This window comes from Leopardus geoffroyi, chromosome D2 (assembly GCF_018350155.1).
Source record: "Leopardus geoffroyi isolate Oge1 chromosome D2, O.geoffroyi_Oge1_pat1.0, whole genome shotgun sequence".
Classification (NCBI taxonomy): Eukaryota; Metazoa; Chordata; class Mammalia; order Carnivora; family Felidae; genus Leopardus; species Leopardus geoffroyi.
In genome coordinates, this window is record NC_059334.1 from 63,776,658 (window position 1) to 63,796,241 (window position 19,584).

Genomic DNA, 19,584 nt, shown 5'->3' on the forward strand with positions numbered 1-19,584 from the left:
AAAAGACTACGCAGTCAGGTATTGAACAGAGACTGTGGTTGAACCAAATATTTGTGATTCATATTCATCTCATGGGTCATTGGATTACAACTTCTGATCTGGAGGCTGTCTGTCCAAATGCTTAGAAGCTAACAGGTTAGACTCCTATTACAAAGGTTCAAAACTTGGTTCTTCCTCTGACTAGCTATGTAATAAATATGAAGCAAGCTGGCAAACCTCTGTGTACCTTAGTTTATTCCTCAGTAAAATGGGAATAATACTGCCTCCACTGTAGAATTATTTGGAGTTTTCACTAAAATAATACATTTAGATGACTTAGAATAAGTGCTCAGGTGTTAGCTATTCTTTTTATCAGTAGCCCAACCTCTTCAGTATTATGGTGAGAAAATTAAATCTCAGGGACCCAGATACATTCCACACCATATAGCTAACTTTTAGTAGAGTTTCTATTATGACCCAGAACACTAAATTCCAGGTTGAGTATCCTTTCTGCCGTATCTGTGATTTTCAAATATTATGTTATTAGCAGCAGAACCTCCCTCACCTTTTACTCCCAAAATATTACATGGGACTCCAGTATAAAACAGATTCAGATGGTATTGCTCTGGTTGAAACAGAGTTGGAAGCCCAGAATCCCACTCATTGGCTATGCCTCCATGCCATCCTTCTCGCAATCCCCATGACTCTGAAGATTCCAATGACAAGTTTCAAAACCACTACAATAAAAGTTTGAAAACATAAATGAAGATCTAAAGAAGGGATAAGCCCTGTCTTCTTTGCATGTGTGTTTCCTCTTGCAGGGCTGTATGTTTCTGTTAGCACTAACACTAACTCTCAGATATAAAACTAAAAAATGAAAGTGGATGAATCCCTTGGAGCCATAGAAAATGATACCCACCAAAGCCCCTTACACCCATCTTACTGTCACTTAGCAAGGAACAGAAATCACAAAGCTCTTAATATATAGCCTTGGTCCGACACAGAATTGTTTAACGCTGCCTATAACTCAGGCATTTTCTCAACCTCTCAATAAGTCATGGTAATTACTCTGGGTCCCACTGGGCAGAGAGATATGGAGATCTGAGTCCTTACAAGTTTTCCATCTTCTTACAGGACATGCACATCATCAGTACCGATGAGAACCAAGTGTTTGCAGCCGTCCAAGAATGGAACCAGAATGACACGTACAACCTCTACATCTCAGATACGCGTGGCATCTACTTCACCCTGGCCATGGAGAACATTAAGAGTAGCCGAGGTCTAATGGGAAACATTATTATTGAATTGTATGAGGTATGTAGCCAAGACTATCCTGCACCTGGATCTGCCTCTCTTTTTCATGAATTTTAATGGTATAAACATAAGCATTGCAGTCAACTAGTCCTGGGTTCAGACCTCAGCTGCACCCTTTAGCAATTGTGTGACTTGAGGCAAGGGACTAACTTACCCGTGCCTCAACTTCCTCACCTGTAAAACATTTGCCTAATGAGGTGGTTGTGAGAAGGAGAGATAACGTATGTAGAGCATCCAGTGTGGTGGTTGACTCAGTGAGCTTTAACAAATGGTAGCTGAAGTTGATGTTCTTGTGTGTATAAGCATGATTACAAGCCAGACATGCAGGTATTTGACCTAGATAGGCTCACTTAAGTTCCCCTTTCAACTCTATGGACTCGGAGTGGAGGCACGTATCTACTTATATATGTTATTTGGAAAATTCCATCCTATGAGCATTTTTATAGGAAAATAAAAGTGAATATCAGCGCTTGGAATGAGGGTTTCCCTAAAATGCCGCCAGATACCAACTTCTGCGCATGAGGGAAGAACGGGCCTTGACTTATGTTGAGTTGTTGTTATTGTTGTTGTTTAATATCAGCATCACCTTACTGAGTTTTCAGTTATATTGAGGTTTGTTTTTAAATGTGATCACCAGTTCCAGAATAATTTATCTAGGAAAACAAGTGACTCCTCATAGGAACTAGAGAAAAAAAAAAACTGTTTCAGTGCCCCTAAGGCTATGGTACTTTTTTATATCTCTAGTGGCTGTGTATGAACTTTGATGGTCCTGGCCACAGTGCCCACCTTGGTATGATGGATTGATTTGAGTAAAGGGATGTATTTTATTATCCAGCATTCACTCGTAACTAGTGGTCAACCTACACATGTTACACCGGTTGAGGACATTCATTTGTGGAGGGGGAAGTTGTCTGTCATGAGTGGTAGCTTCAGATGGTATGGGTGAGCTGCTCCCTTAGTAGTTTTCATCTTTGGGGAGTGGGAGCAGCTTTTAGAAAAGAGGGATCAGTGCAGGGGCTTCTACTTTGCAGTGGTCTCTTCTGAACAGTGCCCGTCAAAGTTCCAGCATCCCTGTATTGGTATCTAAGTTGGCTCTTCAGTTACTGAGAGCAGGGGAAACATATACGATTCTAGTTATTTTGTTAGGCAGGATTGCACAAAGGTCTGGGGTGAAGTGAATGTCAGTGGGTGTAAAAAACAAAATCAGTAGAAATAACCGTGATTTCCTAGGAGGTAGTTGACAAGTACTGAAAGAATTCCCTTAACAAACAAGGTCCCAGTTTGGAAAATTGTCCAGATTTCTTCTCAGAGTTATGAAAATGGGCAAAGATGACTAAGGTGTGTAAAGGGCTTTGGGAAGCTTACATTTACATGCCTCTGTTCATACCTGGAAGAAGAAATATACATTGTTATTGGGTAGTAAGTCACATCTAGTGGGAAGGTTTGGATGAAATGTTCCCAGGACTCAGGCCATTCCAACCAACATTCCAAACCAAGTTCCTATTTGCGTAAGTGAGGCTTTCGAGGTGAGAGGATTACTCATACTCCTGCAGTTAGACTCCAGTAGGACAGAGTAGGCATTGCTGCAGATGATCTTTCAATTGTGAACTCCCTGTGTCTCTGGTCCTTTTGATAAGTCAGGTGAGTTTGGCACTGTGCTGTTCCTTTCCTAATAAAGGGCACCTAAAACCCCTTGGTCATTGTGAATAGTGAGCCACTCTGATCTGAAGTAGAACAAGGATTAAAGTGACGAATGTGCCTAGATACATGTAATCTCTTTTGTCTTGCTGAAGGCAGTCTTGCATTTTCAGTTTTATTGGGAAAAATGCATGGTGTCATTTTATCTATAGAGAAGCAAGACATACCAGGCAAGGTGACTTCTCTAAAACCAGTTCTGTTGAGCTCGTTTTCCATTTAATTTTATCAAGGTTCATTGTGCCCCTACTTTGTGTTAAAGCCCATGAGCAAGGGAGGAGAGATACTAGTTCATACCCTCAGGAAGCTGGCCATCTAGCTTGTTGGACTTTGAGGAAGTCAGTGAACGAAGTTCCTTTTTTACCTGCCCAGATTGGAATCAGTTGAGACAGAGACAAAGGGTGAGAGAAATGGAGATCAGATGTCAGTGTTATTTCTTTTTAAAAGTTATGTACGAGGGAGTGGGCTTGCTAATACTGCACCCCAGAACTGGATACACCCATCCAGTCACGTGCACAATTAGTAAATGCTCTTCTGTGGAAGCATCTTCCTGTACCATCATTGCAGTGAGATATAGAGAATGTGATCTTTGCAGGCAGAGCCCTAAAATAGTGAACATGGGGATGAGCCATACATGCCCAGTTATTTTTTTGCAATGTTACCAATCTTATTATAAGTTTTTTTGCCCTGGGGAGGAAGAAGTAGAAGGCATTCCATATCTTGAGAGTGGCAGGAGCCAAGAACTAGATGGATAGTGTAGATTTGCAAGACCATGAACTAGCCAATCTAATTGCATAGAATAGATTATTGTCAGGTATGAGAATGAGTGCCAGATAAATGGTTGGATTTCAGATTCTATAAGGCATTTAATACCAAGGGAATAAATTGTATCCTCACGCTACCTAGACTATGACCATATTAAGGGTTTTTAGAGGGTGATGCTGTTTTGCACCTGGAGATGCATTCTGTGATTTGGAGATAAAGCTGAATTTAATTGGTCTCTAGGGGTCATTAGTTTTTAACCTTCTTCACTGGAGATTCTCACAGAAACTGAGATAGTGTACCATATGGCCAGTTAGCAGAGAGACTATAATTTTTCTGGACTCTGAATGCCCTTGAGTAATGCAGCTGGGAAAACTAGTAAGCTTTCACATTCAATTCAACTAAATTGAATACACTTTCATAGAGTGTATTTTGTTTGATGAGATGTGGCTAGTGCATGAGACTCACAATCTACTGGAAAGATATGTGATTCTATTAGGGTAGTTAGTGATCATAGACTAACTTGTATTAAGGCCATGATTTTCCATGTTGTAGGATCAATAAGGAGGAAGGTTACTTCTAACTTGAGGAATTTGGGGAGTTCTTTAAATGAGTTGGCTTAAAGGATGAATTACTGGAGCTTGAGAGAAAGACAGGTCTGGTGGACTCCCAGCATGAGATGAGAACTAGAGTCTGATGAGTAGATGCCCATTTTCATGGAATGTGGAGAGATTTTTGGAAACACTGGGGATAAATATTGTGACTATACTAGTAAAGAGCTGGATTGGAGAGTTGCGCATTTATTTGATGGGCTAACATTTCTCTGTGTTTTTCCCCTACATCTACATACCTAAAAGATGATATTTAGATGCATGACATAGTCCCCTATGCCACATTAATGTCTAACTTTATATTATAATGTGATAGGATATTATACCTGTTTAACCTTGTCTGAAATGTCAGGGATGCCTTTAGGTAACATGGATGTGAGGTGGCTCAGAATGAGCACAGCCACTTAAATCTACTTACTAGTGTATCACTCTATTTTGCATGTGGCCCTCTCAAGCTTCTTCTTGACCGCGGAAAGGAGACAAAGAAAATGAGAACTTACTTAAGAATTCACCTTACAGGTCTTGTCTCTAAAAGACCTTGGAAACCAATGGGAATCCACCCCACTGAATGTCCTAAAACCAAGTAAAGCAGAGACATTGTGTGTTTCCTGGTCTGTTGGAGCAGTCTCCTACTGTAGAGAGTCCCATCTCGTTCTTTAATCCCTGCTTCAAAGTACAATATTTTCATGGCTGTAATTACATAATCAGGTGAGAAAATAATTCTTGAAGGACAAATAATAATGTTTTTTAAGGTGTCAGAGCCTGTTCCATCAAAACAAGTCTGGTGTTGACAATGAATGTAATCTATTATGTGTGTTCACCATTCTTCTATGATACTCGTTTCACATAGAGCTTTGTTGTGGTTTCTTTACATCACACATTACTAACTCTAAACTTCATTTCTTCTTAGTTGCTTTCCACAGATAAATCAAGAAACAAATATCCTTTCCAACGCCCTCAATTATATTACAGAAACATGCTCTGAGCTGCTAGTCGGATGCATTTTTTTTCAATATTTTCCTGGATATTAAGCATCCAACTTGCACCTCATCATAATAATAACAATGGCATATGAGACAATGCCTTAGACCGGCATTGTTGAATAAATATATAATACAGGCTACAGATGTAGTTCTAAATTTTCTACTACTCACATTTTAAAAAGGAAAAATAAACAGGTGAAATTAATTGTAATAATATGTTTTATGTAACAAAATTATCTAAAATATTATCATTTTAGTATGTGTTCCATTTGAAAAATACTAATGAGATATTTTATATTTTTCCATACTGAGTCTACAAAATTCAGGGTGTATTTTACACTTCCCACACATCTCAATTCCTATGCTAAACTTTCATCAGAAATACTTGATCAGTATTTACATTTCATAAAATTTACAGTAGAAAAAGAAGATTCACATACCCAAGTTATTCCAAACATACTTAAAGTTTGCCAATAACAGAATTGGGTGTCAGTTTTTAAATTGAAGTTCAAACTGCTTAAAATCAAATACAGTTAAAAATCATTTCCTTAGTCCCACCGGCCACATTTCAAGTGCTCAGTAATCATATGTAGTTAGTGGCCATCGTACTGAATTGCATAACCCTAAATAATGTATATACTTTTTCTTATTTATCAATTGCCCTATCTCTTTGTGGCAGGTATCATTCTCCCTTGTGCCTATGAGAGTACAGAGATGCAGAGAATTTAGTAACTTGGCTGAGATCATACAGATAGTAAAATGGTGGAGCTGTGTTTAAACCATTCCATGTCTATTTGATTAAAAAGCCCAGGCTCTTTCCACTATGCAATTTTTCACATTTATGTTTTTTTTTAATTGAAGTATAATTTATGTATAGTAAAATTTACCCTGTTTGATATACAGTTCTATGTGTTTTGACAGGGATACACGGTTGTGTAACTATCATCATTATCAAGATAGAGAACAGTTCTGTCACACCAAAATATTTCCTTTTTGTAGTCAACCATCCTCCTACCCTAAATCACTGATTTATTTCTCTCTCCTGATTCACCTTTTCTAGATTTTCATGTCACTGGAATTATACAGTAGATAGCCTTTTGAATTTGGCTTCTTTTACTTAGAATAATGCATTTGAGGGGCTCCTGGGTGACTCAATTGGTTAAGCATCCAGCTCTTGATTTCAGCTCAGTTCATTATAACACGGTTTGTGAGTTCAAGCCCCACATTGGGCCTTGTGCTGATGCTGTGGAGCCTGCTTGGGATTCTGTCTCTCCTTCTCTTTCTGTGCCTCTCCAACTTGTGTGCATGCTCTCTCTCTCTCTTTCTCTGTCTCTCAAATAAATAAATAAACTTCAAAAAATTAAGGGGCGCCTGGGTGGCTCAGTTGGTTAAGCGTCCGACTTCGGCCCAGGTCATGATCTCACCCTTCCTGAGTTTGAGCCCCACGTCGGGCTCTGTGCTGACAGCTCGGAGCCTGGAGCCTGCTTCAGATTCTGTGTCTCCGTCTCTTTCTGCCCCTTCCCCACTTGTGCTCTGTCTCTCTCTGTCTATCAAAAATAAATAAAATGTAAAAAAGAACATTTTTAAAAGATTTAAAAAAATAATAATGCATTTGAGATCCATTCATGTTGTTGAATATCAGTAGATATTCCTTTTTTATTGCTGAGTAGTATTCCATTTGTGGATATGCCGTAGTTTATCCCTTCATTCAGCAGTTGAAGGACATTTAAGTTGTTTCCAGTTCTGTGAACTAATGAATAAAACTTCTATAAACATTCACCAGAACATAAGTTTTTTTTTATTTCTCATGGTTATACACCTAGGAGTAGGATTGCGGGATTGAATGTGTTTCTAAAGTGGCATCCCCACCAGAGATGTATGAGAGTTCTGGTTGCTTCACATCTTCACCAACACTTGACATTATCAGTTGAGTGTGTGTGTATGTGTGTGTGTGTGTGTGTGTGTGTGTGTGTGTGTGTAGCTACTGTGAAGGGGCCTAATGGCACCTTATTGTGTGTCTAACTTGAATTTCTTAATGACTATGTTGACCTCCCTAGGATGGATAAAATGAGACCCTGTGAGTCATCCATAGTATTTTGCTTTCTTTGCCCATCTTATTGATGTTTCCTTGCTTTCCCTGTCCCTTGTGCCTGTGCCCTGCCTTTGCTTTATCATGACTTTAAGTGACCCATCTTGGGCTAAATGATCAACTGCTGTTAGATTCCACAGGGCCATCTTTCCCAAACTCACCTTGACCCGCCCCTCACCATAGGTCCCACTGTAGGGACAGCCCACAGCAGACCATGATAATTGTTTTTCTCAGCAGAGCCCTGGTTTCCTTGTCCTAAGGGCCCAGGGAGGTGAGCAACAGATGACCATGCCACCTGGACTTAGTACTCTGCCAAGAGGCCGCTGTCAGTTTCCCTTCATACCTCAAATTGATTCCCAGAAGGAAAGTGGGCCAGGCAGGCCCGCACTTGTCCCACCCTCTTCTGTGGGCACCATCACAAGCTGTTGCCCTTCTCTTTGAACTCTGGGGCCAGCAGCTGCGGCCATGCTTCTGATTTCAAATAACAGTGGGAGGTCACATGGTTAGAGTTTATCAGATGCCAAGTACCTCTTTGGATGGAAGAGTTAAAATGTGTGTTTCCTTCCCTAATCCCTTTATGTTGTAGGTAGTGAGGGTAAGTAGTGTTTCACGATACTTTTGCGTCAGAGACATATATGGGTCTACATGTATACTCACGCATGTATATGTGGGTGTGAGGACTAGACTGAGCATAAACACATTTCATTCTTGGGCCGCAGTCAGAAAGGTTGAAAGCTGTTGGTCTAGGGCATGCAAAAGCAAAGGGCCCTCCAAACTTATAGTCCATTTATACACGATACAGAGCCAAGAAGCAACTCAGTAATAATGTAAGGGTTTTAAACAATCCAAATGCAAGTGGGAAGTGTTCTGGTTCTTTCAGACTGGAGGGAGATTGCTTGTGGCTCCTTTGTAACTGCAGGAGAAACACCTTCAGAGCTGCAGATGGGTTCCTTCCTATATCTTTTATATCTTTTCAGACCCCATTCTCCTGATTTTTCTCTCCTAATATGTCGGGATTGCAAAAATTGCTCATCTGAATGGTGGAGTGCTCATTGGGAAACTATGGTAGTGACCATTCCATTTGCCAAAGACACTCATCCAGAAGAACTGGGCATAGCTGAATGGCTAGTAATTCATGCTGTAAGGCATCCAGCTAGGAGGCAGCAGATGGGGGTGACAGGAGCCCCACATGAGATGTCTAAATCAGACCTGTATATTTTCTCCCAGGAAGTAGACAGCAAGGCCCTAGGTACGTGTTATGTTGGAAGGGGCCAGCTGGCTTAGGTGAGACAGTTCTCTAGGTCATTATCTGGTGGTCCAACAGAAAAGGTACCAGCTCTGTGGCTGAAGATAATACCAAAAGTCCTCCATCAGACAGATGGTTCTAAAGAAACACAGGGTCCGGGGCGCCTAGGTGGCTAAGTCGGTTGAGCATCTGACTTCGGCTCAGGTCATGATCTCACGGTTCATAGGTTCGAGTCCCGTGTCAGGCTCTGTGCTGACAGCTCAGAGCCTAGATTTTGCTTCAGATTCTGTGTCTCCCTCTCTGTCTGCCCCTCCCTCACTTGTGCTCTCTCTGCCTCTCAAAAATGGATAAATGTTTAAAAATTAAAAAAAAAAAAAAGAGAAAAAGAAAGAAACACAGAGTCCACTCTCTGTGAAGAATGATTGATATTCAGGTTTAAGAGAAACACTTTTGAAGTTGATTTTAAAGACCGAGGTGGTCTGAGAGACTCAGAGTCCCTGGATGAGCATGTAAGACACCAGTCTTCCTGCTATGGCACTGAGTTTAAGCAGTGAGGGCAGGGTGGGTTTGTCTTGGGAAGGACAGAATTCTGACACCAGTGCCCCTCCCCCTACTTCAGCTTCTGTCTGTACCCACCCTCTGTTCAAGTTAGGAATCTAATCAATTCCACTGTTGGCCATTTGTCAAATTCTCCTGGTGGTGTCCTTCCCAGATAAATTCTATTCTCTGCTTGACATTCTTTGTCCATTATTTTGTTTTGTTTTGTTTTTTTTTTGTTTTGTTTTTGTTTTTATTTGGGTTGGCATTCTTTTTCAAGGGTAGTCAGGTTACTTTAAAAGAAAAAACAAAAAAAAAAAACCCCAAAACTTCTTATTTCATCAACTGAATTATGTAATTAAACAAATAAAAGAGCTGACTTCTGTGAAATCCTTTCCCACTGTTATTCTGCAAGTTAACCAGGATCCTAAAAGAATGGGGAAATAAATACACTTAAAATTCTGAGGTATCTATTTCCAGAAAATCTACCATTCAACCTCATGTTTATATGTATTTAAATGATTTGACTTCCCTTTTGGCTTTGGAACATGCTGGGATTATATAGGAAGTTAGGGAATCTTTCTTTGACATAGAGTGTTGTTATTCTGAGTATCAGTTCATTGCCCAAAATGTAGACATAGAAGGAATAAAAGTTTGAGTTGAATCTGTCCTTACTCCAGAACCTTTCTGGATCATAATTTTTTTTTTTTTAATTTTGTGGTGATGCTCTTCTGTCTTCTAAATATCAAGGGTATGCAAATTCCAATACATCAGGAGCTTTGGCAAGAGTGCTGTGCATTATCTCATGTATCCATTGTTAGCCAACTGAGGAAAATAGGAAGGGCAGGTTTGATTCTGTCTGTTTCAAAGTGGCCATTGGCTGAGACCCAAAGATGATATGGAAGTTACGCAAAGTCACACAGAGAGCCGGTGGCACAGCCAAAGATGGATGCCAGGTCACCAAGCTGGGTCATCTGCCTACAAATAGATGTCTCACTACTAATTAGGATGCCTAAACTTCTAGCATTAGGGATTATACCTTTATGCTTTCAAAATCTGCCTACAAGCTCCTCCTGAGCAAAAGTGCATGTTCCCTAGAAGAGTTAACTCCTTCGGGTATTATCAACCACTGCCACCTCAGAGGGAATGTTAATAGTTAAGGAAGGATAAAATCCTATAAACAAAGTGTAGAAACATGTAAAGTGGGAAAAAGAATATCAGTAAAAGGGCAATGGGACATCTGGGTTGGTGTCAGGTGAGGAGAGTACAGAGATTAACTTATACTTCTCCCAAAGACCACATGGCATATGGCATTTCTCACCATGTTCCTCCTCTTCTATTCTTTTGTACTCCCAAAACCCCATGGAAAGTGCTAGTCTTCTCCAAGAGTATCAGCATTTGGCCCAACGTGGTTCTCCATCTCTTGCCCTTTTTCCTAGGTAGCAGGTATCAAAGGGATATTCTTGGCAAACAAGAAGGTGGATGAGCAAGTGAAGACATACATCACATACAACAAGGGCAGAGATTGGCGCCTACTTCAAGCTCCAGATGTGGACCTGAGAGGAAGTCCGGTACACTGCCTGCTGGTTAGTCATTCAGTCTCACATGAGGTCCATGGGCAAGCTGGTCACCTGGGATGTTGCATCAGGGGCTTTCTTCCAGCACGGGGTTTGTAGGAACTTGGGTGGTGCCGAGCAGGGATTTCCCACAACTCCCAGGGAGATGATCTATGGACTCAGATTGCCATACCACCTGGATGGAAAGTTCAGTTGAAACCCACAGGCTTTTACTGAAAATGTACTATGTGCTCCAACTCCTAAGATAAAGAAATGTTTAAGAGGAAGTGCCTGTGTTCCAGGGTCCCAGACAGAGCTCATGGATAGAAACACATTTGTTAACTGATACTGCTGTGATGCAGTTTGAGAAATGTTTGATAGATGTCAAGGGAAGCAAAAGTGGCCTTGGAAGCGCAGCAAAGGTCAGGTGTGTCCACATGGGATAGGAGCTAATCTAGCAACATTCCCAGGGTGACAAGTGTATGGAATATTGAGGTTGGCACTAAGGACGACATGCTGTATAAGAAGTTTTTTCTTCCCTCAGGTGTGACAACTCTTGGTGGGGAGGGAAGACCCATCATTAACAGTGAAATTCACAACCTTCATGCTCTCCTAGAGAGGATGCTCTCTTCTAAGGTCCCAGAAATGGTTATGTGTCCCCTTAGCCAAAAGTTGCCTTCTGCCACTTATTAAAAAGGTTTATTAAGCATTTACTGTATTCTAGACATTATATCAAAGACTGGGGCTGTGGGGACATACAGGGCCTTTCCTCTTTTGTGGATTACAGTCTAATCCCATGTTTTCTGCTTGAGGTCTCAGGAAAATCAGAGACCAATGTGCACCCACCTCTAGGAGCTGGTCACAGAATGAATTTTATTTTTCCCTAGGCCTTACCCAAGGCTTTCTCTTATTTTCTTAACCTCATTTTCTCCTTTCCCAATTTTCATCATTTTCTTGTTTTTACTTATTATACAAGATACATCTCTATAAATGCCTAATCCTTTTTAAAAACACCTAAATATGAATAAATGAGTAAATACATTTATATGAGTTTTAGACAATGGCTTCAAACATTTCAGGTAAAATTCAAGTAACATCATATACAGGAATTGCATAATAAAAGAGGAACTGAAACAATCTGGTTGAACAAGAGGGTAGGGGGCGTGGAGACTGCTTCACATAGCTTCTCTCCCTCCCTCCCAGTGGCCACCTACACCTGTAAAAAGCAGGATGTGAATGTCAAGATCAGATACAGAGGAAGGTCGGGATCATCCTGTGGGAAGTAATGGTCAGGAGGCTTCCTAATGCTGACTGTGAACTGGACCTTGATGGATGGGGCAGGGGTGATGAGGAAGAGGGGGCAGGGGCTACAGTTGTGATGGCGGGGGGGCAGCTGCAGATGCGAGCATACCTGCTGTCTCAGGGGGAAATGTCTCCTTGCCCAAATCTGAATATGTGGCTGTTTCTGGAAGCTGAGCATCTGGAAGGCTTGTCTCTGGTGGGGCAGGGTGTGTGTCAGAAGTTTGCTGGAATGAAGCTGTTTTCTTCTTCTCCATTGTAGCCCTTCTGCTCCCTACACCTGCACTTGGAGATCTCTGAAAATCCGTATTCCTCAGGAAGAATCTCCAGTAAGGAGACAGCCCCGGGGCTTGTGGTGGCTACAGGTAAGGAAGACACTCCTGGGGCTTCTTCCTCTCTGAGGGCTTCTGGAATATGTTTATCACCTCTTTGGAATCATTTGAGTGTTGAGGGAAAGCAATGGGTGCTCTCCCCAGAAAATAGGCAGGGTTATGGAACCCCAGGGCCAGTCTAATGACCCAGGAAAAGAACTCCAGACACTTGACACTTCTGGGTTAATGAGCATCCCACACAGTCACAGAGCAGTCCCCTGGGCTTAGCAAGAGACCAGAGTTCCTCTCAAAGTAAACTGACTGATCAGAAGGCTTGTTTGTAATAGGGAATTCTCACTTTAAGACATCATGATATATGAACTTTCCAGCTCACCAAATATAAGTTGAGGTCATTTTCTCTTTACACAGAGGATTCTTTGCAAAGGGTTTCACCCCAGAGCTGTTTTTAATCAGGAGGTCTCTGGTGCATGTAAAGGTTTGTTTACACATGATTAACCACTTGGCTAAGAGCCTGGGGAAAAGGGCAGAAAAACCTAAGGTTGCATTGTTGGAACCACTGTCCACTGAACATCAATCAGAAATGAAGATAAAGCAACTCTGAAATGAAAAATGAAAGTCTCTGGGGAATGTGTTCTGATTAGCATGCATTTGATTTACATGTACCTTTTCAGGAATACATTGATGGCATAAAGCAAGGCAGGCTTCTAATCTCAGAAGTTAGAGCTCTGGTGTTAGGCTCTTTTCTAATGAGAGAAGATAAATTCACAGTGACTTCCTGAGATGGTATATTCTGTCCTGTCTTATCAACTCAAAGCTCTGGCTCCTGGAATTACTGCTCTCCTAGACAGGACTTCCTTCTCCTTGGCTCCAGCTGCATGAACTTCTAAATACCATCCATGACTGACCACACTGATCAGATTTGCAGCAAGTGTAGCCCTCTAGCATTCCAGTCCATTTCTCTCAACCCCTTAGGGATTGGATCCCCATATTTAACACCATTGGCTTCAGGACTGGCTTCCGCCCAAGATAATGAGTGATGACAGCAGGCTCTGTTACCATTCTGGCTTGGGGAGTGATCCCCAAACCCCCAATCCTTGGGGGCTGAACCTCTCAACTCAGGAACTGCAATACTCTCTACTTTTCCTCAAGGCCTACAGGACATCCTGGGGTGGAGTAGGAGGAACATGGAAAACAGTAATCAATCATCAAAGTAATATTATTTAGCATGTCAGCTATGTAGCCAGGCATTGTCCTATGTGGCTTAACCACTCTGAACTTCAGTGTTTTCCTTGGTGAAGTGGGATTAACAGTATTGACATAACATAATTGAAGGATTCAATGAAGAACTGGATTTAAGGCACTCGAACAGTGCCTAGGTCATAGCGAGTACTCAATACACGTTACCTGTTATTATCAGTAATATTACACAAGTTTAGCCCTGTTCATCTTGCATCAGAAGACTATGTATGATTTGGGCATCTCCTTCAACAGAACCCATAAATCATATGCATACACTATGCATGCGCTGAATGAATGAATACACTCTTTGTTGTCCTGCTTTCCGCGATGAGCTCTGACACTCACTAGCCTTATGAATTTGGCTTAGTTCTTCAACCACTGGGCTTCGTTTTCCTATTTATAAAGCAGACTTTTCCCCCCTACCTTGTGGGGGGTTCGTAAGAATTAGAAGAGAGTGTCCACAAGACCCCCAGCAGAGTACTCAGAATACAGTGAGGTAGGATTAGTTTAGTTATTACCTGTGACCATTATGTGTTTCTACATTAGTCAAATGTTAAGTCTTTATAAATTGACACACATGGAGACATTATAGATTTGTTTTGGAAAGTTTTTATTTGTAGACACTTGACCCTTGAACAACAGGAGGAGTTGGGGGCACCAATCCCTGCATCATCAAAAATCCACATGTAACATTTGAGTCCCTGAAATTTAGCTACTAATAACCTAGTGTTGACCAGAAGCCTTACCAATAACAAACAGTTGATTAGCATGTATTTTGCGTGTCATACGTATTACATACTGTATTCTTATAATTAAGTAGGCTAGAGAAAAGAAAATGTTATTAAGAAAAGAATAAACTGAGGGTTGATTGGGGGTGGTAGGGATGGGAGGGTGGGTGATGGGTATTGAGGAGGTCATCTGTTGGAATGAGCACTGGGTGTTGTATGGAAGCCAATTTGACAATAAATTTTATATTAAAAAAATAAAATCATGAGAAAGAGAAAATGCATTTGTAGCACTGTACTGTATTACTGGGAAAAAAAAATCACACATAAGTGGACCTGCGCAGTTCAAATTCATGTTATTCATGAATAACAGGGTCAACTGTGTACCAGAATTTACTAATGCCTTTTTTTCTCCCCTTTGTAACTCTCATAACTTTGTATGGCTCTTTGCCATACAAATGTCCCTGGGACTTTGGGAAGGCTATAACACAGCCGAGGAGAGTCTGACGAAAAGCCAGAGCTAGATGTCTAGCACATGCCTTCATGTTCCCAGCTTCTGCTTAGCCTGCTTGCCAGCTCTCCCTGGGAGGTTGTTTGTTATCAGGAAAACAATTATGAAGTCAGCCACGGGTGCCCTCAGTGGCCTGCATGGAGCCTGTCTCTAGGGCCCTTTCCCATGTCCAGGCATTTCACCTGCCTCCAGGTGCCTGTGACCCTGGGCCCCCTTCCCTCCACCCCTGGTGCTCACTGCCTCTTCCTCTTTGCCCTGAGGTGTATTCTTGGGGGAGCTGCATGGAGGAAAGGATTCGTCTCCAACTCCTGTTGAGTCCATCTCAGAGGGCAGATACAATGCCAGTCTGGAGAGCTTGACAGTTGCTTTTAGCAGAGCGGGGACACTAGGGCTCTAAATATTCTTACCACTGTGTTTTCAAGCAAGGTGTCAAGACCCTGCATCTTCACAGTGCCTTGCAGTGTGCAAAGTGTTCTCCGTGCCTCCATTGCACAACAGTGCTAGGATGTGAAAGAGGTGATGACTCTCCTCCATTTACAGATGAGGAGATGGAGGAGGAAGAGGAAGAGGTATCGTGCCCACACCAACACTCTGTCTGGTTCCAAGTCTAGTCTTGAGCCCCTTCACCTGCCAGTTGCAAGATACCCCGGGCTCCCTACCAAGCTTCCTGTGAACTGAAGCTCCATGGGGGCGCTCTCCTCTCTGCAGTGGGTTGTGCCCTGTCTGCTTCCTTTTCCATCTTTTCACCGAGCCCTCAGTCCCCTGAATGGGTATCTGTGCTAGCGAGACCCCAAAATTATCTTTTCTTTCTTTCTTTTTCTTTCTTTCTTTCTTTCTTTCTTTCTTTCTTTCTTTCTTTCTTTCTTTCTTTCTTTCTCTCTCTCTCTCTCTCTTTCTTTCTTTCTTTCTTCCTTCCTTCCTTCCTTTTTTTTTTCTTAGCACAAGTGTTTAAGGAGCAGAGAAAGGTAGCTTTGAGAGGAAATGGGAATTTTTACAAGTTGTTTAAAGCTGCCAAAAGGGCAGTAGAGTCTCCAGGACTGACCAGCTAAGCCATTGGTGAGAGAAGCTTCGTGTTCTTCTCTGTGTCTCTCCCCTTCCCCTTTCCCATCACATCTCTTAAATGAGGAACAGCTACATCCTCTTCTAATCAGATCAGAGGTCACTTGGGTGAGCTTTGCAGTCCCACGTCAGCCAGTAAGGCGCCTTATTCAAATCTTCTTTATCTGACGCCATAACCCAAATTCTTCCTGTCAGGGATTCCCCATAGGGCCACTTAGGGACTGCCTGTGTTCTGAGATCCAGTTGTCTTGGAGACATCTTTTCTGCCCCTTCATCTGGGAACCAACTTTTTTTTGGTTCTTGTGCTCAGTAGCAATTTTTTAAGGGCTCCTTTCAGTTGGTGGAAGATATTTCCAGAAAAAGACATTGCTATGAGCCTTGGATTCTCATCACCACAGAACCTCCAAAGTCAGTCTGGTGGAGCTTTGAAAGAGAGGGGCTTAGGAAGATGACAGAACCAGCTCCTACAGAGAGTACGAGGTGATGAGACAGACCCTAACAAGCCATTACAGGAATAGCAGATTCCAGCTCAAGGGTGACTGTGCTTCTGTGCCTGTCTCTAGCTCTTTGCCACCTTGGTAGACATTCCTGATTGATCACTATGCTCTGTTCTCTTGAGACTAAATATGACTTCAGAATCCTTCTTGTCACAATGCTCCAGGCAGTCATCCCCAAACGACACGAGTTGATATTGTCTGCCCCATCCCTCCTTTCTTTCTTCCAAAACCTGTATCTAGAGAGTTGAATTCCAGATTCCAGACAGATCTCCACAGAGCTGCTCATGGTGCCTCTCTTTGCTCCACTCACACCTACTGCCTGAGCCTTGAGCCCTGGGGTTATTTTTGGAAGCCAGAGTGTCAAAACAAGTTGGCTAGCTGTGTGCTCCCTGGTGCTGATGGGAGCTTGACAAGCTGTAGCCTGGCTTTAATTTCTCATTTTGAAGCATTAAATGTCAGGAGCTCAATTAACATTTTCATTATTGCATTTTTATTGTGCTCTTATTTAGGCTACAGATGTGTGGGAGCTAACATTCCTTTCCTGCTATTTTTAAAGAAAAAAATATCAGCCAAAATGATAAATTCTTACATCTTTAGGGTACTCTCCTGGTGCTTGATATGTCCCCAAATACACATCAATATCAGAACATGATTTAATCATTTGTTGACTCATTCATCCATTCCACAATTATTTATTGAGCGGTTAACTACTGCATTTGGGGCACTATTCTGGGCTCTGAGGTGGGGGATGCTCATTGGGGAACCTTGGGCAACATAGGTAGACCAGAAAATCTTGATCATTTCCTCTTTTAATAAGTATAACCCACTGGGTGATGATGCTCAAGGGAAGGAAAAGAAGGGGAGAGAGCATGAAGTTGTGAAGTGATGGAGGAGGCAGTAAGTGTGGCACAAACCAGATGATTTCTCCTGCAGTGCTCGATAGCCATGATCTGCTGAGGATAGTCATTTTATTCTGGCCACCCTATAAATTTGGTTAGGTGGTCGATAATATGGGGTCATTCATCTGTGTGGCACCCAAGAGACAGGTGGACATGTTTGAGTTGGATATACACTCACATGTAAACACACACACACACACACACACACACACACACACACACACAAACACACCAGTTTTCCTTAGGCTAAAATTATCCATGAGGAGGAAGGTATCCTTAGGCCCAACTTCTCCATGCATATCTATTGTTCAACTCTTTGCCACCTTCAGAAATGCCTATAAAAATAAATTTTAAGAGACTATTGGTAAAAGCATGAATAGTTCAAGAGATCCAAGCTCATTAATACTGGGTCTTTGAGTCTTACCATTTAAAGATGAATTCCTGTAATATTATTTACTTGTGTTCCCATATTACATTTTTTCTTCTTGTTGTGTTTTTGATATGACACCAATAAAGACACTGCACAAATCAACTCTAAACATACTTAGAAAATCGTTACCCTCTACGACCCTTACCCTCAGTCCCAAATCTGCAAGTAATTACAAATGATGTGCTTATGTTTCAGGCAACATTGGCCCGGAGCTCTCATATACTGATATTGGTGTGTTCATCTCTTCTGATGGGGGCAACACATGGCGACAGGTAACTGGGAGAATTGGGAACAGGGAAGAGGCATTTAGGGCAAGTTCTGTCAACATCTCTTTTTCCTATAGATTCTCGGGCTCATTATGACTTTGTGGTTGCAAAAAATATTGAAGCACCTGTTCAGTTTGGTCCGTTTTCCTGACAGATGGACAGGGGGGTAAAATGGAAGTATTGGGTAAGGAATATGAAGAACTGGAATTTTCCCATTTTTTTCCATTCTTTCATTCAGTTGTAAGTATGGAACAGCCACCAGATGCTAAGTACTGTGCTAGTTTCTGGGGATACAACCAGTGAAATAGTTTCTATCGTTAATGTGCCATGGGACCTATCTGCCCAGATAGGTCCCTTTACCTTTCTGGGTCTGTTTCTTTATCTACAAGATGAATAGGTTAGGATAATAAAAACCCAAGGCTGTTGAAATCTCTTGTGATTTAAATAATATGTAGGCCCAGCCTTAAGTAAGTATGAAGCAGTTTAATAGATACATGACTAATTGAAAAATTAACTCAATTGTATACACATTTGTAGCACACTGTCCAATAGAACTTTCAGCAGTGATGTAAATGTTCTGTGTCTGTGCCCAAGTGGCTACTGAACACTTGAGATGTGTCTAGTGTGACAGAAGAACTGATTTTTTTTATTTTATTTATTTTAATCAATTTAAATTTAAATCGTCTCATGTGGCTACTGTATTGAACAACACAGATTTATACAATGTCAGCTAGGTGTCAAGTACAAACCTGAGGAGGCAGTTGAATATTTTGGGGTCCCTTTCCTCAAAGAGTTCAAAATTAAGTAGGTAAAACAGCTTCATAAATAACTAACTGTAGTTCAGAGTGATTGAATTATTTTCGTGGCATTTTTAGCCTGCAGAGTAAAGGGAAGAATTGATTCTACTTGAGGAAACTGGGAAAGACTTAACAAGAAGAGTTGACATTTTAGTAAGTCTTAAAGATGAGAAGGTTTTTACCTGAGGAAGACAAAGGAAGAGCACTGAATGTCTTGGCGAAGGGGAAGCCATCATCTGCAGTCTAGTTGGACAAGTTCCTGTTTGGATCCCTTAGTGAAATGTCATCACCATCACCAGCATCATCATCACCACCCCCATTGCCACTGCTGTCACCACTATCACTATCAAGAGAAAAATTTACCTAGGACTAATACTTACAACCAGCTGTTTTAAGTATTATAAGGCATACGACAAAGAATAAGTTAAGGTTCCTACCCACAAGGCCAGAATCAGGCAGATGAGGAGAGGACGCATAATTAAGAACATACATTCAGAATATAAGATAATCACTTTTTATAATTTTTTGAATTTATTTTTAGAGAAAGTTTGAGCAGGTGAGGGGCAGAGAGAGAGAGAGAAGGAGAGAGAGAGAATCCCACGCAGGTTCCATGCTGTAAGTGTGGACCTGACACGGGGCTTGATCCCATGAACCATGAGATCATGACCTGAATCAAAATCAAGAGTTGGACACTTAACTGATGGAGCCACCCAGGAGCCCCAAGATAAACTCTTTTAAGTGTCAAATTTGGATGGAAA

General features: G+C 41.5%; 1 protein-coding gene across 2 annotated transcripts in view; it reads left to right on the top strand.

Moving 5' to 3' along the window:
• The window catches only part of SORCS3 (sortilin related VPS10 domain containing receptor 3), a 593,451-nt gene that overhangs the window by 487,237 nt on the left and 86,630 nt on the right, over positions 1-19,584 (top strand). For both annotated transcript variants that reach the window (XM_045438831.1, XM_045438829.1), the window contains exons 9-12: positions 1,114-1,293; positions 10,656-10,802; positions 12,334-12,436; positions 17,959-18,035. In XM_045438831.1, the coding sequence (XP_045294787.1) occupies positions 1,114-1,293; positions 10,656-10,802; positions 12,334-12,436; positions 17,959-18,035 (507 nt within the window). The remainder of the gene's footprint in view (positions 1-1,113; positions 1,294-10,655; positions 10,803-12,333; positions 12,437-17,958; positions 18,036-19,584) is intronic.